The 27,205-nt window shown below is 41.4% G+C and overlaps 2 protein-coding genes across 2 annotated transcripts; one reads left to right on the forward strand and one right to left on the reverse strand.

Annotated features, from left to right (window-relative positions):
• Positions 1-1,984: 1,984 nt before the first annotated feature.
• cdc73 (cell division cycle 73, Paf1/RNA polymerase II complex component, homolog) lies at positions 1,985-27,180 on the reverse strand. Its single transcript, XM_083928251.1, has 17 exons — positions 27,044-27,180; positions 26,057-26,162; positions 25,853-25,922; positions 25,642-25,704; positions 25,315-25,367; positions 22,029-22,117; positions 21,114-21,327; positions 20,007-20,105; positions 19,737-19,815; positions 19,228-19,292; positions 11,587-11,644; positions 9,863-9,898; positions 8,994-9,081; positions 8,595-8,756; positions 4,495-4,595; positions 3,400-3,541; positions 1,985-3,232 (listed from the first exon to the last, which is right to left on the reverse strand). Exons 1-17 carry the CDS (start codon positions 27,172-27,174, stop codon positions 3,196-3,198), a joined length of 1,593 nt encoding a protein of 530 aa, XP_083784377.1. The 5' UTR covers positions 27,175-27,180; the 3' UTR covers positions 1,985-3,195.
• LOC310957952 (beta-1,3-galactosyltransferase 2-like) lies at positions 15,057-18,015 on the forward strand. Its single transcript, XM_083928717.1, has one exon. The coding sequence runs from the start codon at positions 15,216-15,218 to the stop codon at positions 16,500-16,502; it is 1,287 nt and encodes a 428-aa protein (XP_083784843.1). The 5' UTR covers positions 15,057-15,215; the 3' UTR covers positions 16,503-18,015.
• Positions 27,181-27,205: the final 25 nt, after the last annotated feature.

The raw sequence follows: 27,205 nt of genomic DNA on the forward strand, positions 1-27,205 counted from the left end.
ACAGTCTCACAATTTAGGACAGAAATGACACTGTTTGAAGATAAATATAATAATAATATAGAGAATGCAGAATGAAATATTACAGTAATTACTAAGGTGATTTGTATTTATTTTGCATACCAAAAATGCTGCCACCTCACTGATAATAACCAGCAAGACTGATCTGTCATGATCTCATGTTTCATAGTTATTATGAAGGATTTCCTGCCACAGACGTGTCAAAACAAGAGGATATGAAAGCACACAGTCTTACACTCTGATCTGCTTGTTTGTGCCACCTTTAGTGTGATCAGAGCCACATTTGAACATTTTGAAAGTTGCAAAGCTGCTGACAGATACTGTAATGTTTTAGTGAAACTGCACCAGCAGCATGGCAGCAGTTAAGAGGCCAAAGTATATTTTTCTCAGCAGCCGAGGCCAAGAAATGCTTCCCTGACTTGGAGATATGTAAATATTTCACTGGAATTTGGTCTATGGTGGGCTTGAGGGGTTGAACACAACATAGGATACACATATTAAAAGGGTTGTTTCTGCATTCAGGAACCAGACATCCACAGGCGTCCCTGAGGGGGCTGATCTTTTCATTATAAAATTTCACAACAGCTATAATTTTAGATTATTCGGTTTCAAATTGAGCAGAATTTCCCTCAACTTCTTGTCCATCATGTAATCAACATGCTCTGTCAATTATTGTTTTCTGATTTGTTCAATTCTCTTGCATTTTCAAAATGTGATGTTTTTCGTGAACTTTCTACTTTGTAATGCGTTCTGCCCCTTCTGAGACACCGTACTTTAGGAGACAACACTGACCTTTGGAACGGAGAACATAATAACAAATGACTCACTTGAGCTGTCAGTTTCGTCCTTTTCAGCATGTTTTTGCTGAGGTATTCTCGTTATTGTGCATTCCCTACATATTCGATACTAAGCCCTGACAACATCAAAAAACTGACAGAAACCAATTACTGAACCACAAAGAGTGCTGCATCTCTGCTGAGGGCAGCAGGGTCAGACGGTGTAAAATAGTAAGGTCTGGATGCAATTTGTCCTTCTGCGTGCAAGGCCCTCAGTCTCCAGAGGTCTGTATTGATTGCTCTCTCCACCCTTTGCTTTAATCTAATTTTGCTCTCACCTATTGATGAGGAAGCTTACTTGTCTGCCTTTATTTCTCATTCAGCCATGTGTTCATGTGTTCCTTTACTAGATTAGGGAATAAAGTTGACAATGAATTTAATTTAGTCTCGTTCAGCACAAGAAACAATCACGATATCTTGAGCCCGTCTCCAGCCTTGGAAGCAGCTTCTTAACCATCCACCGTGCACTGAGCAGTGCTGATAAAGCGCTCAATACTCTTCATTTTGGAAAGACCTTATCTGCCAATACAGCTAGAGAGTAGTTACTGGGGAAGGAACACACGATACATGGGTATATGTTCCATTACAGCAACAGTCTCATAGGATCCAAGGCAAAAAGCCGTCAGCTAAAGTTAATGAAGAAGTTTAATATGGTACACAGAGGCAAACGGATGTAAAGCCAGTCTTTTATATGTGTGTTGATACCTATAGTCATGAGATGCGAATCCACTGGCTGACGAAATGAAGGGAAGGGCAGCGGTGGGGTGGGGCAGGAGCCTGGCGCTGCTCTCGCTCTGAGGCGGCCGACGTGAATCTAACGCCTCTGTGTGGAGCAGAAGGCCATAGGGACTCTGCACCATCCTGGCTAGAGAGCATGGCTGACAACGGGAACCCACAACAAAGACTTTCTGTCAAAGTACTGATGGGAACTCCGTTGTAAACCCATTCTGCGGTAATACATTTTCACATTTAAAACAGGCAACCTAATACATCAACTAACATTATCCAGAGAGCAACAACTGTTTGCTAACAAGAATGTAACATTACCATAAAAGTTGACGTCAATGTTGAGTTTGAAGCTCATTTAATCCAAATACAATCACTTACTGTAGGTTTCATTTTGCAAAATGCATGATTTCAGTTGCCTGGGTCTAACCACTCTGCAGTGTTGACTAATTCTGTCTGGCAACCATTTTAGCACATAAACAAAATGAATCGAGGTGCTTGCAATAGATTTGGACAGCGCCATATTTTAACATTTCAGGATCCTACAGTTTTAACAAATTTACAAGTAATAAAATGACCAAAAATCAACTGAAACACTGGGATCTTTTTTGCGGCACCTGGTCTTCTGGACGAAGTTGCCCGCCTTGTTAGTAATCCAGCTCCATTTCATGCCCTTATCTACATTCATTCTTTTATGAGCAAATAAAACATTAATGAACCTAAAGAGAAAAATAATATGAATCAGGTGAGCACTAATCCTCACAATAGGAAGTACACAGATATTTGTTTCTCTGAGGCTTTATTGTCTATTTTCATGTGACGACTTAAAGCAATACTTTCCATAATGTCTCTCCTCTAGCACAACACCAAGAAAGAAGAAAAAGAAGACTTCAACGAGGTCATTGCATGACCAAGAGATGTACTGATCTGTCAAAAACTGAGCTTGGAACTCACTGCTTGACTGAGATCATCTCACTGAGTCAGAGCAGAGTCGAATTAACATCACTTACCTGCATCCTTCTCTCTGATCAAAGAGCTTTCCATCGACAGTTTATCATATCATATATATACACATTCAGATCACAAACACCCAGAAGAAAAAAATAAGTGTAAAGGAAGCCCCCTTCCCCAAAATCAGTGGCCGTTTTGTTTGTACCGAGAGTCATTTTCACGTTTCTCTCAATCTAAGAAGTTCTGAGCTAAATTGACAATTTTCCTCTTCACCATTGACGCAAATCAAAACCTCCTCTCCCTTCAACGTCATTACGTTGCTTAATATCGTATTTAAATTGTTTCCACAGTATGTTGCCTTTTTCATATAAAACATATTTTGGTATTTCTGTTTAACTACATGAAACATTAGAAAATAATTACAACAAAAACACAAAAATCCCCGTAAATCTCCTCTCCAGTGTCCAGAGCAACGCCTTGCATAAGGAGTCCTTAAAGAAGTGTTGGAGGAAGTCCTCTGGATAGGTGCTCCATCTCCTACTAAAACGGGGATCACGTTGGAAGATGAGAGGCGGCTACGTCTGCGACAGGTGGACCGAGGAGAGTTGAAGGGTCGAAGAATTAAATTTGTAGAACTTTTGGAGCTGGACGCAGTGATCTGGGCTCAGAACCTGAGGTGAGATTTGTGTTTCACCATGTATCTGATAAAGGAGAAGAAGAGAAGGGAAGAAAGGTGAGTTTGTTCAATTCCTTCGTCTTTATCCATTTAAACAGGATTCTATATAACTGCTGAATAATGAGTTACAGTGGGTCAGGAGACAAACAAATAGATGGGTAGACATAAACATGCACAAGAAGGAAGAAAGACCTGTCGAGGGTTTCCCAAAAGCGCAGGAAGACGGGCCGGTCCAGATGGCGCCTGTGGCGGCTCAGCTCCAGGACGGTCACATCCCACTTCTGCACGTTGGGGTCTATCTTTGCCTCGTCATACTTCAAATGAAAGGCTCGGACTGGAGGGGGCACATGCACACACACATTAATATGGATGAATCCGGTAAAAAAACGCTGGCAGTCACTTACAAACCTGCGTAATAGCCCTGTTATGTGTCTAAAGCCTTAAACATTTTTGCCAAAACAACAGTTATCTCTTACTAGCTGGGCTGGGTAGTCTGCATACAGTTCCTGGCCAAAATTTCACTTTCACAATTTCATGCATTAAATATTTTTATTAAATATAAACTTCTCATCCAATTGCAGTGCAAGAGTCATAGATTGGCAAGTACAGCTGGACAATAAACATTTTATAAATCCTAATATGGCCTCCTGCAATCTTCAAATTAAACACCGCGCAATATTTATTAAGAAGGTAAATAGTCGTGCTGCAGAGATGTTGACACCTACACATCATGTTCTAAAGACTTAAAATGATTACGAAAACTATTTTGTTAATGTTTTTCAATGAAAATGACAATGTCAAAATTAACATTCCCTCTTATATTGCAAATAATATTGCAATTGCATTTCTGTAAAAAATAATTGCAATTAGATTTTTTTTTTCCCCATTCAGACCCAGTTGTAAGTCTGTTGATTTATAAATCATCAGATAATGCCAGAAAGGGTATTAACTACGCAGAAGATTCACATGTGAAGGTTTAACAAAAATGTTTCTCTTTTCTTACAAAGCTATCATAACCAAAGTCTTCCAAGAGGCTTCTTCAGTTCTGAGGTCGGGGTATTTACTGCATTATGAATGTTGAGGAGGCCGCCTCGCTGGAATTGTCTGCCGCCGTGCTGGAATCTTGATTGAAAATCAATATAGTTCTAAGATAGCTCCGTGTTGATGTTTTCAACTCCATTCAACTCGACCGCAGCAGAAGGCATATGTTTGCTTTCAGCTCTGGGCCGCAAAATGAGGTTGACGTGCTATCTCTAACAACAAAACTTTACAGTCTGCATTACTTACTTTTGGCGAAAATGTCGACAGGAGATCCATCAGGCAGCAGCCATGGCCAGCCTTTGAACTGCCAGGCAGGACCCTGCACAAACACAGCCACCACTCGATCCCTGCAGGAGGACACATTCACTGGTTGTTCTTGTGAAGAGACAATATGTGTTCCAGTTGGATACAAAATTCAGAATTAAACATTTAACATGAAAGCCAACCAAAGTCAACTGCCACCAGTTAACATCAACGGTGCTGCAATGCTGCTGGATATCATTAAATGGTATAATAATATTTACATATAATATAAATGTATTAAACTATGAGCTCTGTTACCTGGTAGATTTAATTAAATAATTATTTTTACACTTTGTACTGTATGGCTTGTCCACTATTCTTATATTATGAGGCAAGAATGAAGTGTTGACATCCCTGCTGCAACACACACCAAACTGCCACCATAGAAGGAAGTCAGGCCTTGCTCTCCTATAACTGTAACAAGAACTGCACAGATATTTAATCAGCTCCCGGGATAATGGTTTCCCACCCGATATGCGTTTACATGCACATCGGCAACCCGAAAATGGCTTTACCCCTGTTAAGGGAATGATCGGATTATTGAAGTTCCCCTTGTATACACGAACGGGGGTCAAATGGGAGAATGATGGAGTAACTCTTCCTCCGGTACAATAAGTGGCGCTCCACCAACAAACAGCTGAACTGAATACAGCTTTTCCGGTTCACCTTTGTTAAAATCACAAATCACAATCTTCTTGGTAGTAACTTGCTGTTGCGAAGTCCTCCCTTGGTTTAAAGGTAACGCTCTATTATTTTTGTTTTTTTCTGCGTCGTTGCTTCCTGGTTTATTCTATTTCCGGGTCAAAAGCCACTGCCGCGGAGTGGGGAGCATGTGCAGACAAGAAACCTGATAATATTCTGAGAAAGCTGTTTACATATGCGAATAATCTGGGAACTGAAGGAGTTCTCTAGGTCTGTTATGGGTATGGTGTTCACATGGTGTTTAAAAAAACAGGGTATGCCCTTAACCGGAGTATAATCGGGTTTTAAACTACATGTAAACGCGAGTGATGGTAGCACCTCCTATCAGGTGGACACGCTACATTAAATTTAGCTCCTTTTACGGCACAATGGTATGCTGCTTAACACCTCCATTGGCCACTCTTTGTCATCTAAGCCACAAATTCCGTCCGTCTCTGCAAAAACCTCGCTCTGCTATCATCCGTATGAGAGAGAGACTGAATATATTGATATAAACTACAATTACTGCCTTGCGGTTGTATGCCTTTGCTAAACAGTCTTGTTGCAGTTTAAATCCATGTCCCTGCAGACATAATATACAGTGCATCCGGAAAGTATTCACAGCGTTTCACTTTTTCCACATTTTATTACGTTACAGCCTTATTCCAAATTGTATTAAATTAATCTCTGTCCTCAAAATTCTACACATAATGCCCCATTATGACCATGTGAAAAGAGTTTTCTTGAGAGTTTTGAAGCTCAAAATTGAGCTCAGGTGCATCCTGTTTCCACTGATCATCCTTGAGATGTTTCTACAGCTTAAATGGAGTCCACCTGTGGTAAATCCAGTTGATTGGACATGATTTGGAAAGGCACACACCTGTCTATATAAGGTCCCACAGTTGACTGCATGTCAGAGTGCAAACACCAAGCATGAAGTCAAAGGAATTGTCTGTAAAAATCTGGGGAAGGATACAGACAAATATCTGCTGCTTTGAATGTCCCAATGAGCACAGTGGCCTCCATCATTCATAAATGGAAGAAGTTTGGAACCACCAGGACTCTTGCTAGAGCTGGCCGGCCGTCTCAATTGAGCAATCGGGGGAGAAGGGCGTTAGTCAGGGAAGTGACCAAGAACCTGATAGCCACTCTGTCAGAGCTCCAGCGTTCCTCCGTGAAGAGAGGAGAACCTTGCAGAAGGAGAACCATCTCTGCAGCAATCCACCAATCAGGCCTGTATGGCAGAGTGGCCAGGTGAAAGCCACTCCTTAGTAAAAGGCACAAGGCAGCCCGTCTGGGATTTGCCAAAAGGCACCTGAAGGACTCTCAGACCATGAGAAACAAAATTATCTGGTCTGATGAGACAAAGATTGAACTCTTTGTTGTGAATGCCAGGCGTCATGTTTGGAGGAAACCAGGCACATCACAAGGCCAATACCCTCCCTACAGTCAAGCATGGTGGTGGCAGCATCATGCTATGGGGATGTTTTTCAGCAGCAGGAACTGGCAGACTAGTAAGGATAGAGGGAAAGATGAATGCAGCAATGTACAGAGACATCCTGGATGAAAACCTGCTCCAGAGTGCTCTTGATCTCAGACTAGGGTGACGGTTCATTTTTCAGCAGGACAACGACCCCAAGCACACAGCCAAGATCTCAAAAGAGTGGCTTCAGGACCACTCTGTGAATGTCCTGGAGTGGCCCAGCCAGAGCCCAGACTTAAATCAGATTGAACATTTCTGGAGAGATCTGAAAATGGCTGTGCACAGACGTCTCCCATCTAACCTGATAGAGCTTGAGAGGTACTGCAAAGAAGAATGGGCAAAACTGCCCAAAGAGAGGTGTGCCAAGCTTGTGGCATCATATTAAAAAAGACTTAAGGCTGTGGAGGCTGCCAAAGGTGGTTCTACAAAGTATTAAGCAAAGGCTGTGAATACTTATGTAAATATGATTTCTTTGTTTTTTAATTTTCATACATTTTCAAAACTCTCAAGAAAACTTTTTTCACGTGCTCATAATGGGGCATTATGTGTAGAATTTTGAGGACAGAGATTAATTTAATACAATTTAGAATAAGGCTGTAACGTAATAAAATGTGGAAAAAGTAAAACGCTGTGAATACTTTCCGGATGCACTGTATGTGGTAAAGACTTAAGGAATTAAGTTTAAAGGTATTAAGTTAGTAAGTTTATGGTGAAATGTGGATGCTTCACACATCTTCAACCTGACAGCATAGAAGAGCTAAACAATTAGCACAGTTCCAAGTCAACAAATGATGATGAGGGCTTTGACTCCGAACTTTGATGTTCAAATATAATTACAATATTTAAAAAAAAAAAACAATCTTCAAACGAATATTACGCAGCCCTTAATATTCAAACCTTTTATGGACATTATTTGTTTTAACTGTTTGCTTGTAAACATTTTCAATTCATATGCCAAGGCTTTTTCTCGTCTGCAGACAAGTTGTGCATTTGTTGTAATGTGACATTAATAAACAGGAGATGACTTACTTTGTGCTCAAAGTGATGCTTGGAGCCCCAAGATCACGTAAATAATACCAGGCTAACTATGCTTTTTTCATTGGTTGTTGCGTTAAATCTTACCCAGATACAATAGTGCTATTTTCTGATTTGCTGTTGTGTAACCCCGTTCTTTTATTTGATTGGCTGGCAGCTGCTGCTGCTGCTGCTGTTGCTGCTGCTGCGTTGCTGCTGTTGCGCTGCTGATGTTGCGCTGCTGCTCCTTGGCAAGAGAATTTGTGGGAGCTGTATTATATAAATTGTTTTTGCGGGTGAGAAATACAATGTGTGGCGGGAGTTGGGGACCAAAGGCCGAAAAGAGTGACTGTCACGCTCAATGCGTGACACTTAAGAGGCCTGGACTTTTAATAAAAAACAGCCGTGTCGTGAGGTCTACTTAGGATATTTAATGGTCGAAATATTATTAATACATATTTGAATATATTCAAATATTAATAAACAAACAAACTTCAAAGATGATTTTTGGGCAAAAGTCACAGCCTTAATGATGATTAGTGTTGCCTTCACTTCATCATTTTACCCTAACAGACGTGTGAAATGTCACAATAAGCGTAAGGAACAGAAAAATGTGTTTGTGAGGTCACAGTGAACTTGACCTCTAAAATCTTATCAGATTATCCTTGAGTCCTGCTTTCTACGGTTTATTAATCCTGTTCATGTTTGTGACATGAATACTATTTTTAGGCTTTAGACTGGAACCGTAAAAATGCTGCAACAACCCGATTGTGCAGATACATGCTGTGCAACATCAAAATATTAAGTAGCCAGCAGTCATGTCAAGTCGACAGGTACTTTGAAGTAAAGGGAATGAAATGCTCACCAGTCCTGAGGAGCCAGTTTAAGCGGTTGATCAATGATGCGGTATGGAACAGTCACACTCAGTGTTGTGCCTCCAGGCTGGATCTGGTCTTTGCGCCGCTGAAGCAGAACCTCATTATCGCGCTGGATTCCCTGCTTCTTCTTCTCTTCTGGTGTGACAAACCTGGTAAGGTAGAAACAGATTTTCTACTATTACTTAATCTCATTCACAGTATTTTATAGACGCTAACCACACTTGCTTACAAGGCTGGGAAAAACATATTTCTCAATCAGCTTTGATTCCAAATTTGGTTGGATTTTTCTGAAACATTTTCCAGTTGTTTTGATGATGAAAAGTTTAAATTTGAGCTACAAACAAAATAACAATCCTTCACCAAAGCAACAGGTATGTAACACTTACTTTAGGTCCTGCAGAAGATCCTTCGCATTAAGCATTGTGATGAGTGAGGTGGTGGCGGCGGGGATGATGACGATGGGTGTCCTGGACCCTGTAGAGGAAAATCATGATAGTCAGGAACCCTTCCAAAAACCATTGTCTTTAGCCTACTGTTGGATTTCTATCATAATGTCAGTTGCATTATCAGAAAGAATATGTGTAGTGCATATACTGGAGCACAAAAAAACAAGTAAGACAGTATGGTAAGAATGTGAAACATGTCATGTATTTTATTGCCCTACCTAACTCTGGATTACACATGCAGCTCTTATTAACTGCTAACTCTGCTATCTGGTCTGTAACGTTAACTTCAATCACACACTTTGCCACCTTTTGTGTATAGTTACTTGCATTCAGCGTTTTCTCTCATATCATCATGGATCATAGAAATACATGTATTGCTAGCAACTAGCTCTTTGTCGTTGCTACAATGCTGCTACTAAATAAAACACATCTAAAAACTCTCTGGCAACCCAAGCTAGCTGTCTTCTACAGTATTAACATCCCAACAGTCATACATTTTACAGGTTACTTAAAAAAAAGGGAGAAATGAAATCAGTGTTTTCTTCTTGTTTTAACTTTTTGAATCTTTTTTAAAAATTTTTATTTGTTAAAGTTCTCTTAAACCTCTTCAGGCTCGAAGCCCCCCATGAAGCTTTGGCCCCCCAGGTTGAGAAACGGTGGGATAGACAAAGTCAAATAAAAGGCAGTTATATGACCATATAAGTCATATAAATGAGTGTTGGTTGGTATAACATAACATTAAATCATTTACAGTATACTGTATTTTACATTTTTGCCAGAAATGTAGCAACTGAGTGAAAACAATATACCTCTCTTCTGGTTTGGTGGAGGTCTGGCTTGTGAAACTAGAAGGAAAAAAGACAAGAAAAATGTGATATATATACGGCATTACTTTTCACAGAGAGGCAAAAATAATGATACAGAAAAAACCATGACAAACCGCCTTTGCGGTTCTAACTAACCAAAACACAATGTGTACTACAGATGAAGAACTTGCGGTGCATCTTGGGTCCATATTTGAAACAGACATGTGATTTTTCTCTCCGAACAAAAGTCTCTTTCACAGAGGCTGTCTCATCCAGAACGCATGTGCATATTTTCTATGGAATGGTCATCTGTGGCAGAAGTCGATATTACCGTATTATGTTCAAGGCCGAGTGAAGTTCCTTGGAATTTTTCAATGTGGTGAGCAAAAAGGGGGGAACACTACAAGGATCACACTATAAAACCTGGTCACACACAAACGGAGGCTTCTATGTATTTTTCTTGAACTATGTTACAATTAAATTTTGTTCATGTACCTTAAATGCACCATCCAGTCTAATGTAATTATACATGGACATTTTTATAGATAGTAGCTAATGAATAAAGACGTCCTTTGTTAGTTAGATCTCCTGGAGTTACAAGAACTCAATTGTAATAACTGATAGTGTCCCAAAACTGTGACTGATTAGTTGGTAGGAGTATGTGGTGTTTTTCTCCTCTCATAGTAGAAGCTGTGGTTCAAAATGACACATGCGGTTCAAAATGACACATGCAGACAGCTGTCTGACATTTACTGAGAAACAGCGTCAGGATAGACAGGAGTTGGTGAAAATCAATCAGCCCCATGTCATTCAGGTCACGGATACAGAGGATAATATCAGTAAGTGAGAGGTTTTTTTGTAGTTTTCTAAGTACTTTAAATTAATTAAATTCAAATACCATTTTGGGGGAGACTTTGGGATTTAACATGGGTAAACTTTAAGAAATTTAGGAGATAAAAGGGGGAACTTACTGTGAAACAGCCGCTTTGTTACAGTACATACACAATGTAGTAGTTTTTAATCAAGAGAGGGATTTTCACTGCTCTTCCAGAACGAAAATAAACACATGAATAAATTAGATGAAGAGAGCAGATGTGAGATGAAAAGATTAAAAAACCCACTTAGTTTCAGTAGTCTGAGCAGTAATCGCATTTCAGGTTCATGTAAACAGAAAACACGGTTTCCTTTTTTCACATCTGCAAGTGTGACAGACTGAAACAGGACCTGCACACTGATCTGCTGTCTCACCTTGTGTTTGGTAACAAAAACTATCATCTGCAGCTGTTCGGGTTGCTTATTATTCTCAACTGTCATGCACATTAAATCCTAAAAATGGGATGTTTAATCATGTTTCAGTATTTATGCATTTTGCAGGAAAAGAAATTTATCAAAATTGACCCAAGCTTGAAAGAAAAGAAAAAACACAAGATCTCTGTTTTGAGCCCTACTTGGTGAGCTGCAATCTTTCACCATGCACATCCTTTTTTTGTTGTATCAAAGAATTTAAACGGCTAGTTTTCAGGGACTTACTAACAACACTCTGCTACCAGGGCTATTCGAAAGAAAAACTTTTCAAAGTTCCCAAGAATTCTTCTCACCTCCTCCGTCTAATAAGGAACAACATGTACACTCCCATGCAGGTAGTTATTCAAACAACTTAGCATTATGCAAACTTTACAAAAGCATTGTAAGCAGACATATGACTGAATTTTGATATTAACACCAACCTGGACGAGGGACAGGCTGCAGGGCTGGGGTCTGGGCCTTCCGAGCAGATGCTCCTTCCTGAAAAAACACAACAGGGTCTTATCAATAAATGTGCTTTGCAAAAATGACTGTGGCAGCAACAAAAATGTTGCCATTTATGTTGGTGTGCATGTGAATACAAGGGCCCGACCCCCTGAATAGTAAAGATTTGTTCATAGGTCCGACAATACAAAACTATGGTAGCAGTAAAACGGTCAACATGAGTGCCCATGTTGCCCAACTGCAGTCAAGCCAGACGTCACTCGCATTTCCATGGTCAAATCAGCCAACGCTACAACTGTAGCGGTTAATTATCATCGTTTGTTTTTTGTTGATTAATTTGTTTTGTTTGTTCACTATTTTATAAAGGTAAGGGTGAAATCTAGTTTATTAATGAAGCTCAATTGTTGAATGAGCCATGAACTATTATTAGTTGGCCACAAGGTCTGTTGAAATGCAAACATATCTTCTCTCCTCCCACTCCACCAGCTCCAGGGCACAATCTATCAGCAGCACTGAAGGATCACTGTCAATTACAGATAAACTGCTTGTCTGCAGCTCAGCAGCAGCTAGGGCTTTTGTACTTCCCCTCCAGTGACTTTGCAGCAAGATATCCTCTCCCCCACATTACAGCTTTACAAAACAGAATTTAAAAAGGACTGCAATATGAATAAGAACTATCCACCAGGGACTGCCCAGGTGTGGATGGTAGCCAGAAGACTGGACGATATGGCCAAAATGTCTTCATAACGATATACAGTATATGGTATGTTCTCTGGTAATTTAATACATAAATAATCTATATGGAAAAAACACATTTAAATACATATTTTGTATACTCCTGTGTGAGTGCACTATCCATCATTGCACAAGTAAGCTTTAACCTGTTCATCTTTCAAGCAGATTAGGCAATCCACAAGCCTTTGAGATTTGTGCCAGTGTGAAAGATTCTCTTTTCTCTCCTTTTACTTAACACAGCTGAGATAATGCTCATTTCCTCTTTCTCGAGAGTGGGCACAAATAGGTCAGCACCCCCCCCCCCCCATAAAGTGCAGACAGCAACAGCATCAGAGACGGCGTGATGCTGAGCGTACTGCCACCAAGCCTAGGACTGCCTTTCAGAATGAACACACGACTCATGCCGCTACATCCTGTTCATCTTCCTCCTCCCCCGCTGATTTCACCCCTCTAGCCCACTCACAGACAACGCAACCACAGCACAGAGTGTGAGGGTAGCTAAATGAGGAGGGTGAGAAAAGGAAAGCGGAAACAAAAAAAAGGAGAGAAGCGCATGGGGGAAGGGAAGTCAACATGAGAGCGTGTGAATAAAAGAAGAAGAGCGGGAGGAAAACGATCAGAACAGAAATGGAATAAGAGAGGAACAAACAGAGATGTAAGGTTTTTGCATCATCCATTGTTGATTGCCATCAATCCACTGGTGAGCTAATATACACACTACGACAAGTGAGGACAGCGGAAGGACCCACGGCTGCAGCTAACTGTCAACCAGTGACTATCTACTCCCTTTGGCCGAAGGCAGCAGCAGCACTGTTAGCATCAAGCCACTGGGGATGCATATGCACCAAGGCAGATGGAGAGACTGCAACACTGGAGGTTGACACATGTTCTTCCCATGCATGCACACACAGCCACACTTGTGCATGAATGTGGTAGATAGCTAGTGCCTGGAAGAGGACTACATTTCCCCCGTCTTTCTGAGTCGCAGCAACATGTCGGTTTGGTTAAAAGATGACACACTGTCACGTTGTAGATAAAATTTACAAGCCCGAGCTGTATGTAACTGCGATTTGTCTATAGCACAGGAGTAACCATCAAGAAGTGGATCAGTGTGGGGATTGTAATTTGTCATATTCAGATAAAAGAAAAAAAATGGATGGCATAAAGAGAAGAGTACTTATATCGAAACGGGTGAGTGTATGCTTTAAAATGCACATGCACATCAACACAAATCAATGAGCAGTTTTTATGTACCGCACAGGATGTGAAGGGTGTGCCTTTATAAAGGAAACACTGGTTCTATTTTTGTTGTTGCGTGCGAGATTGCCAACAGAAGTCTTTTCAGTGCTCCCGTGAGCTCTCACAAACCACTCTTTGTCTTGTTGGGGTCCTTTTAGAGGGTAGTGTGTAATTTAGTAAAACATTGAGAGACCACGCTTTCTCTGTGCTGGCAGCACGCATACACAGGCTGGATGATGTTTAAGCGCAAAGGAACTCTGAGCTGACAAAGCAGAACATATATTGTTTATTCTTGCCCTGAAAACAAGGACATTCCAAAAGTACTAAAGATCACTGGGCTGGAACAAAGTTCAGTAAATAATCAGTAATCATGAAGATGTAAATGTAACCTCTAGAAAAGTATACCTTTGTGGTACCACATTAGCATGCAGTGCAAACACAACCTCAATCGTTTGAGTTTTCTTGCTTGCAAGTGTGTAAGAAGTTTGTACCACTAGTATTTTAGTGTTCCACAACTTCATATTACACAGACTTGTCAACCCTGTACAAACAGAACACTTCAGTGATTTAGATGTTTCATATGCAAATGGCAGCTGTTCAAAGTTAACTACTGTACGTAATTTGCATGTGCACCCGTTACAGTACATTGTTTGAATAGAAGCAAAAGTGATGGGGGCAATGTAATGCAGTAAACTTTAAAAATTCCTGTTTAACTAAAAGTGATACATGGACTTAATGCTACGCCAACTGATGAACAGGCAAGCCAGTTTGCAAATTACCTAATGTGAGGTTAGGCGTGGGCCGGTATGACATTCTGACGGTATGATAACCTTTTGCAAAAATATCACGTTATTGTGGTATTGCAAATAAAGCTCTAAAATGTGTTATTTTAAAATGTCTGTGTAAAAAACAACAACTTTTTTCCATTACACACTGACAAGAGGAGAATTCCTGACCTTCACTTTCTGTCCTTGACTAGTAAAAAACAGCTCATATCACAGGAACCGTATGAAACCTGCCCATTTCTATGTTAGACTGATGCCATCATCGTTAGATATTTTCCCACTGACATTCTCAATGTCAACTTTTTCAATACACCCCAGTCTTTACCTTTGCAAAGGGGCTAAAAGAACAGTCCTCACTTGAGAAAACTCTTGGTGCTGTGCAGCAAGTGTACAGTCTGTTCTAAACTAACTAAAGTAAAAACAGCTTTCTGGTGACAGTGTACCAAGACAGTGATGTTGTAGGCTGTAAAACCAAAACAATGATAAAATATAACACCCACTGAGTTAAGGGTAACCTCAGAGTTGGGTTATAATTGTCTGGGTGTTTGTCAAAAAGAGCGTTTTACAAACGTTATTTCATTTGTTGTCAATATACACATATTGAGTATAGCAGCTTTAATGCAATTATGTGACATGCTGTACCATTTTTTTTTACTCAAATACGTTCTCTCCTCTGTCTCCTAGGCAATCACAAGACTTCAGAGGGGACTCCCACAGCTGGCTTGCCAGACAACACCATTGTCTGGGATTCAAGTGATTTGCTGCATTACATCCCCTCTCTATCTCCCATTTCCTGTTAGTCTTCAACTGTACTAAAAAATAAAAGCCGAAATCTTAAGAAGAAGTTTATGAAGCATACATCTTATCTCATCTTCAACCGCTTATCCGAGGGTGGTCTGAGTGAATTAGTCCTCCTGGAAACAATGCAGTGGAGACGACGCCACTGTTGCGCACAGACAGCTAAATGTCTCTATTTCCTGTCACTGTTGGGTCTACTGGTCTTTCTGGTCCTCCAGGTAGGGCTGACAAAGCTCACATGTACGCCACGGTGCAGAGACCATCCTGTGGTGTCTGGAGGTGGGGAACGTCTTACCACCAACTTGAGCATTAGTGCCCCAAATTCAGCGCAGAGGATTTTCATTATTCCTCCACCGACTTCCAAGGCTGAGGCTAACATTACCTCCCCTGAGAAGGAGGTTGTGCCACCTACTCAAGCCGCAAAGACTACAGCCACCAACACCACTCAAAGTGTAGAGGGAGATCTTAGTAGTGGTATAACCCATGGGCCTTTCACTTATATCATCAACGAGCCAAACAAATGCGCAAATAGCAGTCCTGCCCCATTTCTGGTGTTCCTGATAGCCGTTGAGGTTCGGCAGGTGGAGGCAAGAAATGCCATACGGCAGACATGGGGGAACGAGAGTGTTGTTCCAGGATTGATCCGGCTGTTTCTACTGGGGAAAAAAGAAGGAGAGCTGGGACTTTTACAGCAAAGGACGCTAGAATCAGAGAGCGAGAAATACCACGATATCATTCAGCAGGACTTTCATGATACCTACAAAAACCTGACCTTAAAGACACTAATGGGAATGAACTGGGTGGCAATTCACTGCCCAGGAGCCAGCTATGCCATGAAGACGGACAGCGACATGTTCGTCAACACAGAGTATCTCATTTACAAGCTTCTCAGGCCACAACTGAAGGCAAAGGAGAATTACTTCACAGGTATGAACATGAAAGACTATTCACCCATCCGAAACCCTAAAAGCAAGTGGTACATGGCACCTGAGCTGTACAAGGGTATTAGGTACCCCCCCTTCTGCTCTGGGACTGGTTACGTCTTCTCTGGAGACTTGGCAGAGAAAATCTATCGTATATCGACAACAGTCGACTACCTGTCTCTGGAGGATGTGTTTGTAGGATTATGCCTGGCCAAGCTCCAGATAGATCCCACTAATCCACCCAGCAGGTCCCTATTCAACAACTGGCGGGTGCCTTATTCCAGCTGCAGGTACAGCCAGCTGATAACATCACATGGGATTCATCCCAACGATATACTCAAATATTGGCATCACATGCATAGCAATAAACAAAACCCCTGCATCAGCCCAGTGAGAGCAGGCAGGTTGCACTGAACTCACGATTCGATACCATACAGAGTTCACGGTACGATTTTCCTACGATTTTTTTGACACAATGAGATTGAAGTAAAAATTAGTAAAAAAAAGATACATTTATAAAATGTATATATATCAAATGTATTTTCTCTCACCTTTACTTCTTTTGGAATCAAAGAATGATTATTTCTGAGGTCGGGTGTAAATTCCTTTTTAATTTTTTTTTTCTAAAAGTAAAAATGAACATACCGTATTTTCCGCACTATAAAGGCGCACCACATTATAAGGCGCATAGAAAAGTCACCACAGTCGAGGCTGGGGTTACGTTAAGGACCTTGCCTTCAGTCGAATAGTGATTGTACAGACACTTCTACTTGCTGCTCTCTGTTCAACAACCCACTGTTGGAGTTTGTCCTGTAACTGTAGCCGTCTCGCTCTGTTCCCTCAGAAACTCTATTTAGTTTTCTTTACTTGACGCAGGTCATCTTGTTGCTTCCTCCACTTCTGCACCATTGATTGGTTCATGTTAAACTCTCTGGCTGCTGCTCTATTCCTGTGTTCTACTGCGTGACTAATCGCCTTGAGTTTTAACTCTGCGTTGTAAGCGTGTCTCTTAATAGGAGCCATTTTGGGCTCTTTACACAAACACACAAATGGAAATGAAACGGCACGCTTCGTGCAGTCATATATCTCAACATGCACCGCGCGTTACTTCTTCTACGGGGGAAAATAGAGTCGGCGGCTGCTCACCGTAGTTGCGAGACCTGTTGTGGCTCAATATTGGTCCATATAAAAGGCGCACCGGATTATAAGGCGCACTGTCGGCTTTTGAGAAATTTGAAGGTTTTTAGGTGCGCCTTATAGTGCGGAAGATACGGTATATATTTTTTAAACAACAAAAGCAATAATGTAATTAAAAACAAAAAAAACTAAGGCTTGGCCTAGTTTGGAATTTACATGTTTGTTTAAGGACTATCAGCATAACCACATCTTCAGACAGCAGCTGAGATCTGTGCACATTTACTGTTCCTGCTGTTGAACCTGTCACAGGGACAAAGGGCAGAAATTCTTTATAGTCAACTAAACGGCCTCATAAAAACACCAATGCACGCGGTAATCTTGTTGGCTCTTGCACTGCTTTTGGTGAGCGGGGATGCAAATTGGCTTGTCAGTGTGGTTTGGACTTTTAGTAACTTTTTTTTTCAATCAGGTGACCGGGGCTTTTTTTTCCTCTCAGCTGATTTGAATTGTCACACATTTGCATCGGCCTTACAATGTTGTTACATCCCGAATGGGAACGCAAGACAAATTCTTCATTAATGTTGAAATTAATGTTAAAAACTGATGCAAGTGCTCTACAGTTATTGCCAATTTTAAAGAGATGAACAATGTTTATATGTCAAGCCACTGGAGAGTTTATGTACAGTTGTAGAAGAAGAAGAATTACTTTATTAATCCCGCATAAGGGAAATTAGATTTTTTTTTTTTAGAATAAGCACTGTTTCACTGTGGTGCAAAGGGTACTATTTGTAATGATGTAAGCTTCACTGTATGTTTTAAATATGCTGCCTTACCAATACGAGCTACTCTAAATTGAGTGGAATTGTTACAGTGTAAATAAAAAGTTTCTACATGTATCAAAATAGTCAATGGATGTTTTTAAAGTTCAAAACACATGAAGTCAAGTAACAATTTTTTTATAGATGGTTTACTCTATTTTAGTCCTGGCGTTTTAAAGATGTGATTATTTTTATTATGTGCTTTTCCATGAGGGTAAAATGTGGCCGCTAGGGAAGTTTCCGGGTAGGCCCTCTCCACTGGCCGTGTTTCTTTTACAAAAAAAGACGCCAGTGGGATTTAGGAGACTCCGGAGGTGATGTACCACTCTGAATGGGTTTCGATTGCCGGTGATCAGCTGATCAGTGATACAGCAGTGCGTCAGTCTTCCTCCAAGTGAAAATACAGAATAGCTGCAGTTTGAAGTAAGGTGGCCTGTATGATTCACAACGTCAACTTGTATGCACAAGTAACATGAAAGAAAACATTCCACCTTCAAAATTCCAGGCGCTGTGAATGTGTGTTAACACCCCGCTTGCAGTTCGGTGTGAGTGAGTGAGTGAGTGAGTGAGTGAGTGAGTGAGTGAGAGAGGCAAAGGGCCGCAGGTCAGAATCCAACCCGGCCGCTACAGCATTCATTTTAACAAACCCTTGCAATCATCATTGTCTGTGTTGCATTCTACTTCAACACTGAATAAAAGTGTCCACTCTACTTCACCATGTTGATGTGGCGTCTGTACTACCACACGTCACATCCCGCTGAGAGCTACATCCAATCAGCCACCAGGCTTCTCTCGGGAGAAAAACGACCCTGCTCTCCCACAGGGCCAACAAACGGGCGCTCAAACGACTCACATGCCAATTAGGAGCGTTTCGCCAAAATAGACCCGCCACATCCCGGGTATTCGACCCTAATGAAAAAGCACCTATTGGTTTTATTTAACTTTTTGAAGAAGCGAGACTAAGTGGTTGCCAACTGACTGATGTTGTGAATCATTACAAATATTCATACTGAAATATATATTAGAAATGTTTTATCAAATAGGTCTGGTCATACTGATGCTTCTGAGCAGCTGCTCTAGCAGACACCAATACCAATAAATTGGTATTAATTGGCAATTCACATGCAGTGTAGCTCGGGGATTACTCTTCATACAACACTGTCAGCCAACAGTTTTGTTCTTACCGTCACTGACTTCAGGGTCATGCCGTGGTAAGTGCCCATGGTATCGATCTTGAAACCCTCCGTTTCTAAGAAAACAACACAGTACAAGTTGTAGATTACTGACGGAACAAAGTGGGTTAGGGTTGGGCATTGGCATCTGTCAGTGGAGCACAGTGTCCTGACATTTTTAGGATCATCAGTGCAATATGCAATTAAAACGCATTAATTATTAGTGTTTTTTACAAAATTATTCCAGGTATAAAGGGGCCTGCAAATCTAATTCAGGAACTCTTTGTGCCCTCTAATTTGCAGTTTCCCTTACATTTAAATAATTGTGAAGATGACTAATTATATTCTATACTAATAACAGATCAGCATTAATATTAGCATGCTAACTGACACAGTCTGGTTTCTGAAGCTTGTTTATTTAAGAAAAGATTAGTTTACAGCATCAATGTTTGCCAACACAGCATGAAAACAGGCCTGTTCTGCAAATATCGAGTGATCACGAGACACAAGCACAAACTCACCCTCTTTTCCTTTGAATCGCTCCTGATCGTATCTGTTGTAGGCAGTTGGGGCAGGCTGCTTGTTCCTTAGAGATGGGTCCTTGAAAAAACATGGAAATATTACTGTTATCAAAAGGATTATCAAAGCCAAGACTTATTAGTATACAGCGTGAGTGTACAGTACACACATTTATTTTTGACTGGTGTCTGGCCACATTTTAAATTCCTTAAAAAAGGTTGAAAAAACAAAAATATAGAAAACACATATTTCACAAAGAATGTCATTCTTACCACTTGACTGGTGTTCTGTGCTGGTCTCTGCTCCGGTGCTCGCCCTTCTTCTCTGGCTTTCACTGACTGAAGGATGGCGAAGATGTTCTTGGAGAAATTCTGCAGGGGAGCAATACAAAAGAGGACATGATGAGTCACAAAATGATTGCTTTTCTCATCATTTGGTGAACAACAGTTAGTGCAACACATCAAGGTTTCAGGGTCCCACCTCAAAAGCAATACATGAAAATGCCATTCATTAGAATGGTTTGAAACACACCTGGACAGTGATTACTGTGTGCTTTCAAGTTGACTATTTAGTAAAAGATACAAATACACCTACCATCTAAAGGTGAACTAGAGTTTTACACCTATATCATGAAGTATACCAACAGATTTCAGCATTTTGTGTAAAAGAACCATCTTGATACAGACATTATTATGAATTATCGACTGTCAGAATAATTGATCCAGGCCTACAGACACTCAACACTTTCTTGGATTTGAAATGAGCAAGTTAAAGTTCTTCAGTGTGAGTAAATACACACTGAATTAAAAGGATTCTATTGCTGCCATCTAGTGGTTGAGTTTTTCCCCTTTACATACTATTATTTGTACATTTGGGATGTCTTGACATTTTTCCCCCACACCCAAGACCATTGTCTCAGAGAGTTTAGTAGGACAGCTGTTTTCAAACTTAGGTATGTACAGTTAAGTGGTTCTGAATGGTCTTGGGTATGAACGCCAGTATTTAGACCAAGACTGAAAACACCTTTAGACACAAACCAACCGATTGTGACTGAAAGAGCAACAGAGCAGACATTTTTATCTCCTACAAAAGGTGGGTGCAACAAAGCTTTCGTAACATAAAAATGTTGTGTGGACTGTGTTCATCAAATGTAACTCACAAATATGTTATGGTCTTGTCAGGACAGAAATCTAGGTCCAACATTGAGCTAATGTGCAGCTAAGAATTCAAGAAAATACCTCAAATTGCATGGTGTATTTACTAGTGGTAGTGTATTTAGAACAGTCTGACAATTTAGGAAATACAATTAATTACTGTCAAGACAGAAATTACGCTGTTTGAAGAAAATATCACTGTGATTGTATTTCGCAGACTCTGACCTTTCCAGTGCTTTGGAGAATGGTTGTCCTGGTCCTCCAGACCCTCTCTCTGCTGACAATATCTCTGGTGACATCCACCTCAGCGTCCACAAAGCTTCTCTGCTTCAGGGTTATGTCATCATCCAGATCCGTTTTGATGGTGGAACGTTTCTTGGCCATAATCTTGGCTTTGATGGCTGCGATTTTCTCCACTGACATGGCCTCAGACAGTGATCTGGAGGACAAGAAAAGTCAAGAACATCTGATTAGCTCACTGTTTCAAGGAACTGGTCTCTGGGTGTCATTGTGTAGTAAATAGTGATAGCCAGCAATCAGATTCATTTCGATCAGTTAATACTGACACTGTGGTATGTTGAATAAAAATTATTACTGATCTCAGCAGTGAAATAATCAGGATTCCTACACAGTTTCTAAGGTCAAATTCAAGCACTTTTCAAGCATTTCAAGGTGCATTTCATGCTTTTCCAGCACCTTACAGCTTTGGTACCTACATACAGTATGTGTATACAACACAATAGTTAGTGTTCAGTATACTGATTATTGCACTTGTTCATCACATTTAATTAGACGTTTCCCTGTAAACAACCAACATGTTTTGAGACAGCTTTCTACAGATGGACGACAAATGAAAGGAAAACAAACTTGACAGAAATATGAATCACTAACTATTTTGATATTCTGTTTCCTTCAAAAGTCATTTTTCATGCAAAAATGTTTTCAGTCTCTAATATGAAGATCTTTTTCATATATGTCATCCCATATAACATAACATTTCAAGAAGTTTCAAACACATTCAAAATCCAAGCACTTTTCAAACCTTGAATACAACAAACTAAAATTTAGTGTTTTCAAGGATTTCCAGCACCTGTACGAACCCTGAATAATGTCAATTGGAGAGATTATTTCTTCCAATACCTGATTTGGTCAGTCTGCACGATGCCCTCTTTGTGGCCCTCCAGACGGGCAGCCAGACGCTCCTTATCCAGACGCACTCGCTCCTCATCCTTAGAAGAGAGAGAAGCGGTGTGCAGACTATTAGCAAACTACAGAATAAAACTACATATAATATCTGATGTCTATGATTTACTAGGCCAGCCACGACAATTGCATTTTTTTTTACCTCCAGTAAAATGCATTTCATTTTGGAGTAAATGGACAATCAAATGTTTCAATAAGCAAAAACCTTCAAGGGGTTGTCAAATTTTGATCAAAGGCAATTTAATAAACATGGTGTGAAAAGTTAGCCCCCCTTTTCCCCCAACTCGCCTGACATCCCCTGTGACATTTATACTGACTTCCTTCTCCTACACGCACACAGACACACGCTTACACTCACACACACTTCGTTTCAGATGGTTTGTAATTACGCGCGGTGCCGGCAACCGCGACGTAATTCATTCATGCGCACGCGCTATTTTCATCAATATTTCAGTTACTCACCAAACTTCTGCAACCATCATAGCGAATGACGCGGTACACGTCGATTCTGCTACATAACCCATTTCATTCTGTTAATCTGTACATTGTGCACCCAAACGCTGACAATACACTGATACACTTACTTTCACTTCCTGGTCCTGCATCACCTAGTGAAAGGTCACAGCTAGAACCATTGCCCTTGCACTTTTGCAGTTATTCTCCAGAGCAGGGATTCCCCAGGAGATATTAACTGATCAGGGAACAGCTTTTCTGTCAAACACCATGAAGCAGGTGTATGGGTCATTGGGGATTAAGGGTATCAGAACCACTCCTTACCACCCCCAGACTGACGGACTGGTAGAAAGGTACAACCAGACACTGAAGGGCATGCTGAGGAGGTTTGTGGCTGCCAACGGCAAGGACTGGGACCGCTGGCTCCCCTACCTCATGTTCGCCTACCGAGAGGTCCCCCAAGCCTCAACAGGGTCCTCCCCATTCAAACTCCTGTTTGGCAGACAGGTGAGGGGCCCTCTGGATCTCCTCAGGGATGCCTGGGAGTCACCAAAGCCTATCACCACCAATATCCTCAGCTATGTCATCACCATGAGGGAGAAGATGGAAGAGGTGACCAACATGGTGAAGGACAACCTTCAGCAAGCGCAACAAACCCAGACCCGCTGGTATGACCAGAGAGCGAGGCAGCGAACCTTCCAGCCGGGCCAGAAAGTTCCTCTACTACTACCTACGGAGGAGAACAAGCTGTTGGCCAAGTGGCAGGTACCCTACAGCATCACCAGGAAGCTGGGGCCCACCACCTACGAGCTGGAAATGCCAGAGAGGAGAAAGCAGCGGCAGGTGTTACATATTAACCTGCTGAAAGAGTGGCACGAGAGAGAGGTGCCACTGAGCCAACAACTGCTGGTACAAGCAGTGAAGGAGGAGGAAGACACTCCGGAGCAACAACGTCCTGCTGAAGGACACCACACCACTCCGGCAGCGGATGTACCGAGTTCCGGAGCGACTGTTGCCTGCCCTCCAGGAGGAGCTGCAGGTGATGCAAAGACTTGGAGTGATTGAGCGGTCAGAGAGTGCCTGGAGCAGCCCTGTCGTCCTAGTTCCAGAGAAGGACGGCAGTATGCGTTTCTGCATTGACTTCCGGCAGGTAAATGCTCAATCTCACTTTGACGCATATCCCATGCCTAGACTGGAAGACCTCATCGAGTGTCTTAGAAAGGAGCACTTCATTTCCACCTTGGACCTGTGTAAGGGATACTGGCAGGTGCCAATGGCAAAGGAGGCCAGGCCCTGCACAGCTTTCAGGACGCCCCAGGGGCTGTTCCAGTTCAAAGTTATGCCGTTTGGCCTACAGGGGGCGCCTGCCACATTCCAGCGGTTGATGGACCGTGTGCTGGATGGGACTGGTGCCTTTGCAGGAGCATACCTGGATGACATCGTCATCTTCAGTGCCACCTGGGAGGAGCACCTTGGGCATCTTGCTGAGGTGCTACAGCGGATGCAAATGTGCTTTGGCCAGGCAGGAGGTGCGGTACATCGGACACATCCTAGGTCATGGGGTAATCAGACCCCAGAAGGACAAAATCGAGGCTATGCGTGACTGCCCGCAGCCCTAGACCAAGAAGGATATCCGGTCCTTTGTGGGGCTTGCTGGGTGGTACAGGCAGTTTGTGCCAAACTTCGCGAGCAGAGCTGCGCCCCTCACTGACCTGACCAGAAAGTCTGGTCCGGTGAAGGTCAAGTGGGAGGAGCAGCATGAAAAGGCTTTCCTTGATTTGAAGGAGGCTATGTGCAGCGGCCCTGTGCTGCAGAGCCCAGACTTTTCCAAGCCATGGACTGTACAGACCGATGCCTCTGGGGTTGGTCTGGGGGCAGTACCACTCCAGGGTGATGGAGAACAGCAACGACCAGTGGCTTTCATTAGCCGCAAGCCGTTTCCCCGGGAGACGCGGTACTCAGCCGTAGAGCTGGAGTGCCTTGCCGTCAAGTGGGCACTAGACACTTTTAGGTACTACCTGTTAGGTAGAGACTTTCTTCTGGAAACGGACCACCTAGCCCTTAAATGGCTTGGCAAAATGAAGCACACTAATGCCCGCATTACCCGTTGGTTTTTGGCGTTGCAGCCCTTCAGATTTGAGGTGCAGTATAGGGCAGGAAAGCAGAACCTGTCCTCGGGATGGGAGTCTGGAGAGTGTGAACTTGCTGAGAGGTCGTTACAGAGATTTGAGAAAAAGAGAATTGTGCGTGTGTGTTTTTGCGATCGAGAAACCTGTAGGTTCATTTTTGCTTTGTTTGTTTGTTTGATTTATTTTTTTTTTTTTTGTTGCCATTTGGGCTGTAACACGAATTTTTTTCTCACTGTAAATAAATCTGCACTTTTCACTGTCATCCACGTTTGCTGGCTGTTGTGTTTGCACCCCATCACCACCCAACCTCAGTGTGTCCTTGCCGCCACCATCCTGTGTGGACGTGGACTGCAAAGTCAATTCTTCACACATGGCTTAAATCGTTTAACAGCCATCTTAGATAAAATTGTGTATAATCATATTTTTATGTCAGGACAACAGCTCCCTACACGCATTTATATTGGTTAATTATTACTCAGAGGTTCAGTAATAGTTTATCTGTCTACTGAAACTTTTACTGCTTGTTCAATAGAGATAAGGGAGTAAATGCTACAGAGCTGAGCTGACCAACATGGGGGTATAGTGTTAATACTATGCAACAGTTAGTGAAAGATATTTTACTAACAGATATGTCAGTTTACCTCAATCCTTGGTTTTTTGGCTTCAGAAGAGACCTCATCAGCTGCTCTTTTGACTAAAAAAAACAGAACAATGGTATTTTTCACTGCACAAAGTTAATTTGTTTTTTTCCCAACTTTCCTGACTTGGATACAACCCCTTTAATAGAAAACACTTGTGAGAATGTAACCCAGCTGCAGCAATAGTAGATAAAAAATTGTGGTGAGATACACTTTATTAAAGTTGTAGTCAAGGTTTCATAATAACAATTAATCTAAAAACAATTATTCCTGCAGTTAGAACTACAGTATGTCTTCAAACTTAATGCAAAAAACATGGTGTGGACTTACCTTGCGTTGCCCTTTGCAAGCCTATTTCTATGGGTGCACTTCTGTCAATACTTGTCGATGTAGCTGTGAAAAGACAATTAAAAATTGCATTAATAAATTACCAGTTAGACCAAGTACAGCTAGTCTCTTCCTCATAAGGCTTGTTCAATGAAAGCTGTACTTGATGCATCATATTTTATGTACAACCATAGATGTCACAAGTGTTACTTACAACTTTCGCCATTGAGATATGACAGTAAGCCTTTTCGATCAGGTCGTCTGACAACAGGGATGTTCTCTGTCTATAAACAACATGGACTCATGTCACCCAAAAACACTTTCAGGGCATTTGTGAAAAAAAAATCAAATATGCTGCATACCAATATGAGGCAACAAATAGGATAAGGCACTTTGATAGTTATTCCAGAGCACTTACTGCAGCTCTTCGCACATAGGAGGGATGCGGGAGATGCACATTATTGAGCAAGAACAAGATAGAGTCCAAAGTGTAGTACTCTTTGGGCTGGCCCTCTTTACCAGTACTGAAGGTAGAAACACAAGCAAAGAAAAAAGAAAATTAGGTTACTCAAGCTTCAAGTTCATCTGAGCATCATAGCATGACTTAAATGTACACAGGGCTGCTTCAGGTTGCATGTTATATGTTAATCTAAAAAGGTGCACTAGTCACCGATATGAAGTTAATGTTGATTGCATAACACTATAATATGAAGTTGATATGGTAAAGTCACTAACTCCACACGCTGGTTCTGAAATCAAATTATCACTGAGCAGCCCTACAAAGTTCACTAACTACGAAATTACTAATAACATGATTTCTGCACAATTCTGGGCCTAAAAGTATGGAGGTTAGGATTGATTTGGATAAAAAAATATTCAATGGTAAACCCGTAAAGCGTAATCCATCATCAATGTACCAAATATTAATTTGTTTGGAAAGTAAACAAACTTTAAAAAACATTTTGGGTTTAAATAATTTCGCAGTTACTGCACTTAGCCTTTGTAGGACAATATAGTCATGACTGACATTAAAAACATAAGTATGTGTACCTCGATCCACCGAAACACTTGACTCCATAAGAACACAACTCAACGCTAGCGAACGTGGCTAATAAGTTAGCACCACATCTACTACTGCAAGTTTAGCAGTAACGCTAGCTACAACATTCAAAAACTCATTTTAAGTTAAAAAATATACATAAGATATAAAACAGGTAAAGCTAGGAAGGAGACCAGTGGGCACAACACTCACGTATCACGCCAAAGCAAACAAACAGAGCTCTAAGTTTTAAGTACAGTTAGGTTAGCATCTTAGCATCGAGCTGTTGCTAGCACCATAAGAGACAGATGGGCTTCTGCAGCGGGCCGACAGAAGCGATTTATAGAGGTTAAAGCACTGACATACCCCCAGATTATGTAGTTGGTCTTGACATTTTTCGGCCAGGAGAACTCTCCGAATATAACTTCGTCTCCTTTAGCGACGATTTCCTTTTTCTGGATGTTATACTGACGGAGAACACTCAACACATCCGCCATCTTCACTTGTCTTCATGTAGTGTGTTTGCAA

This window comes from Echiichthys vipera, assembly GCF_963691815.1.
Source record: "Echiichthys vipera genome assembly, chromosome: 15".
NCBI classification, from domain to species: Eukaryota; Metazoa; Chordata; class Actinopteri; order Perciformes; family Trachinidae; genus Echiichthys; species Echiichthys vipera.

Bases quoted from the DNA above. Each gene is read 5' to 3' on its own strand.
- LOC310957952 (XM_083928717.1), top strand. From the start codon at position 15,216: ATGAAGCATACATCTTATCTCATCTTCAACCGCTTATCCGAGGGTGGT.
- cdc73 (XM_083928251.1), bottom strand. From the start codon at position 27,174: ATGGCGGATGTGTTGAGTGTTCTCCGTCAGTATAACATCCAGAAAAAG. The intron at 25,368-25,641 runs GTAAGTCCACAC...TGTTTTTTTTAG, and splicing joins CTTGCAAAGGGCAACGCAAG to TCAAAAGAGCAGCTGATGAG. The intron at 4,596-8,594 runs GTGAGCATTTCA...GTCCTCCTGCAG, and splicing joins AAACTGGCTCCTCAGGACTG to GGATCGAGTGGTGGCTGTGT.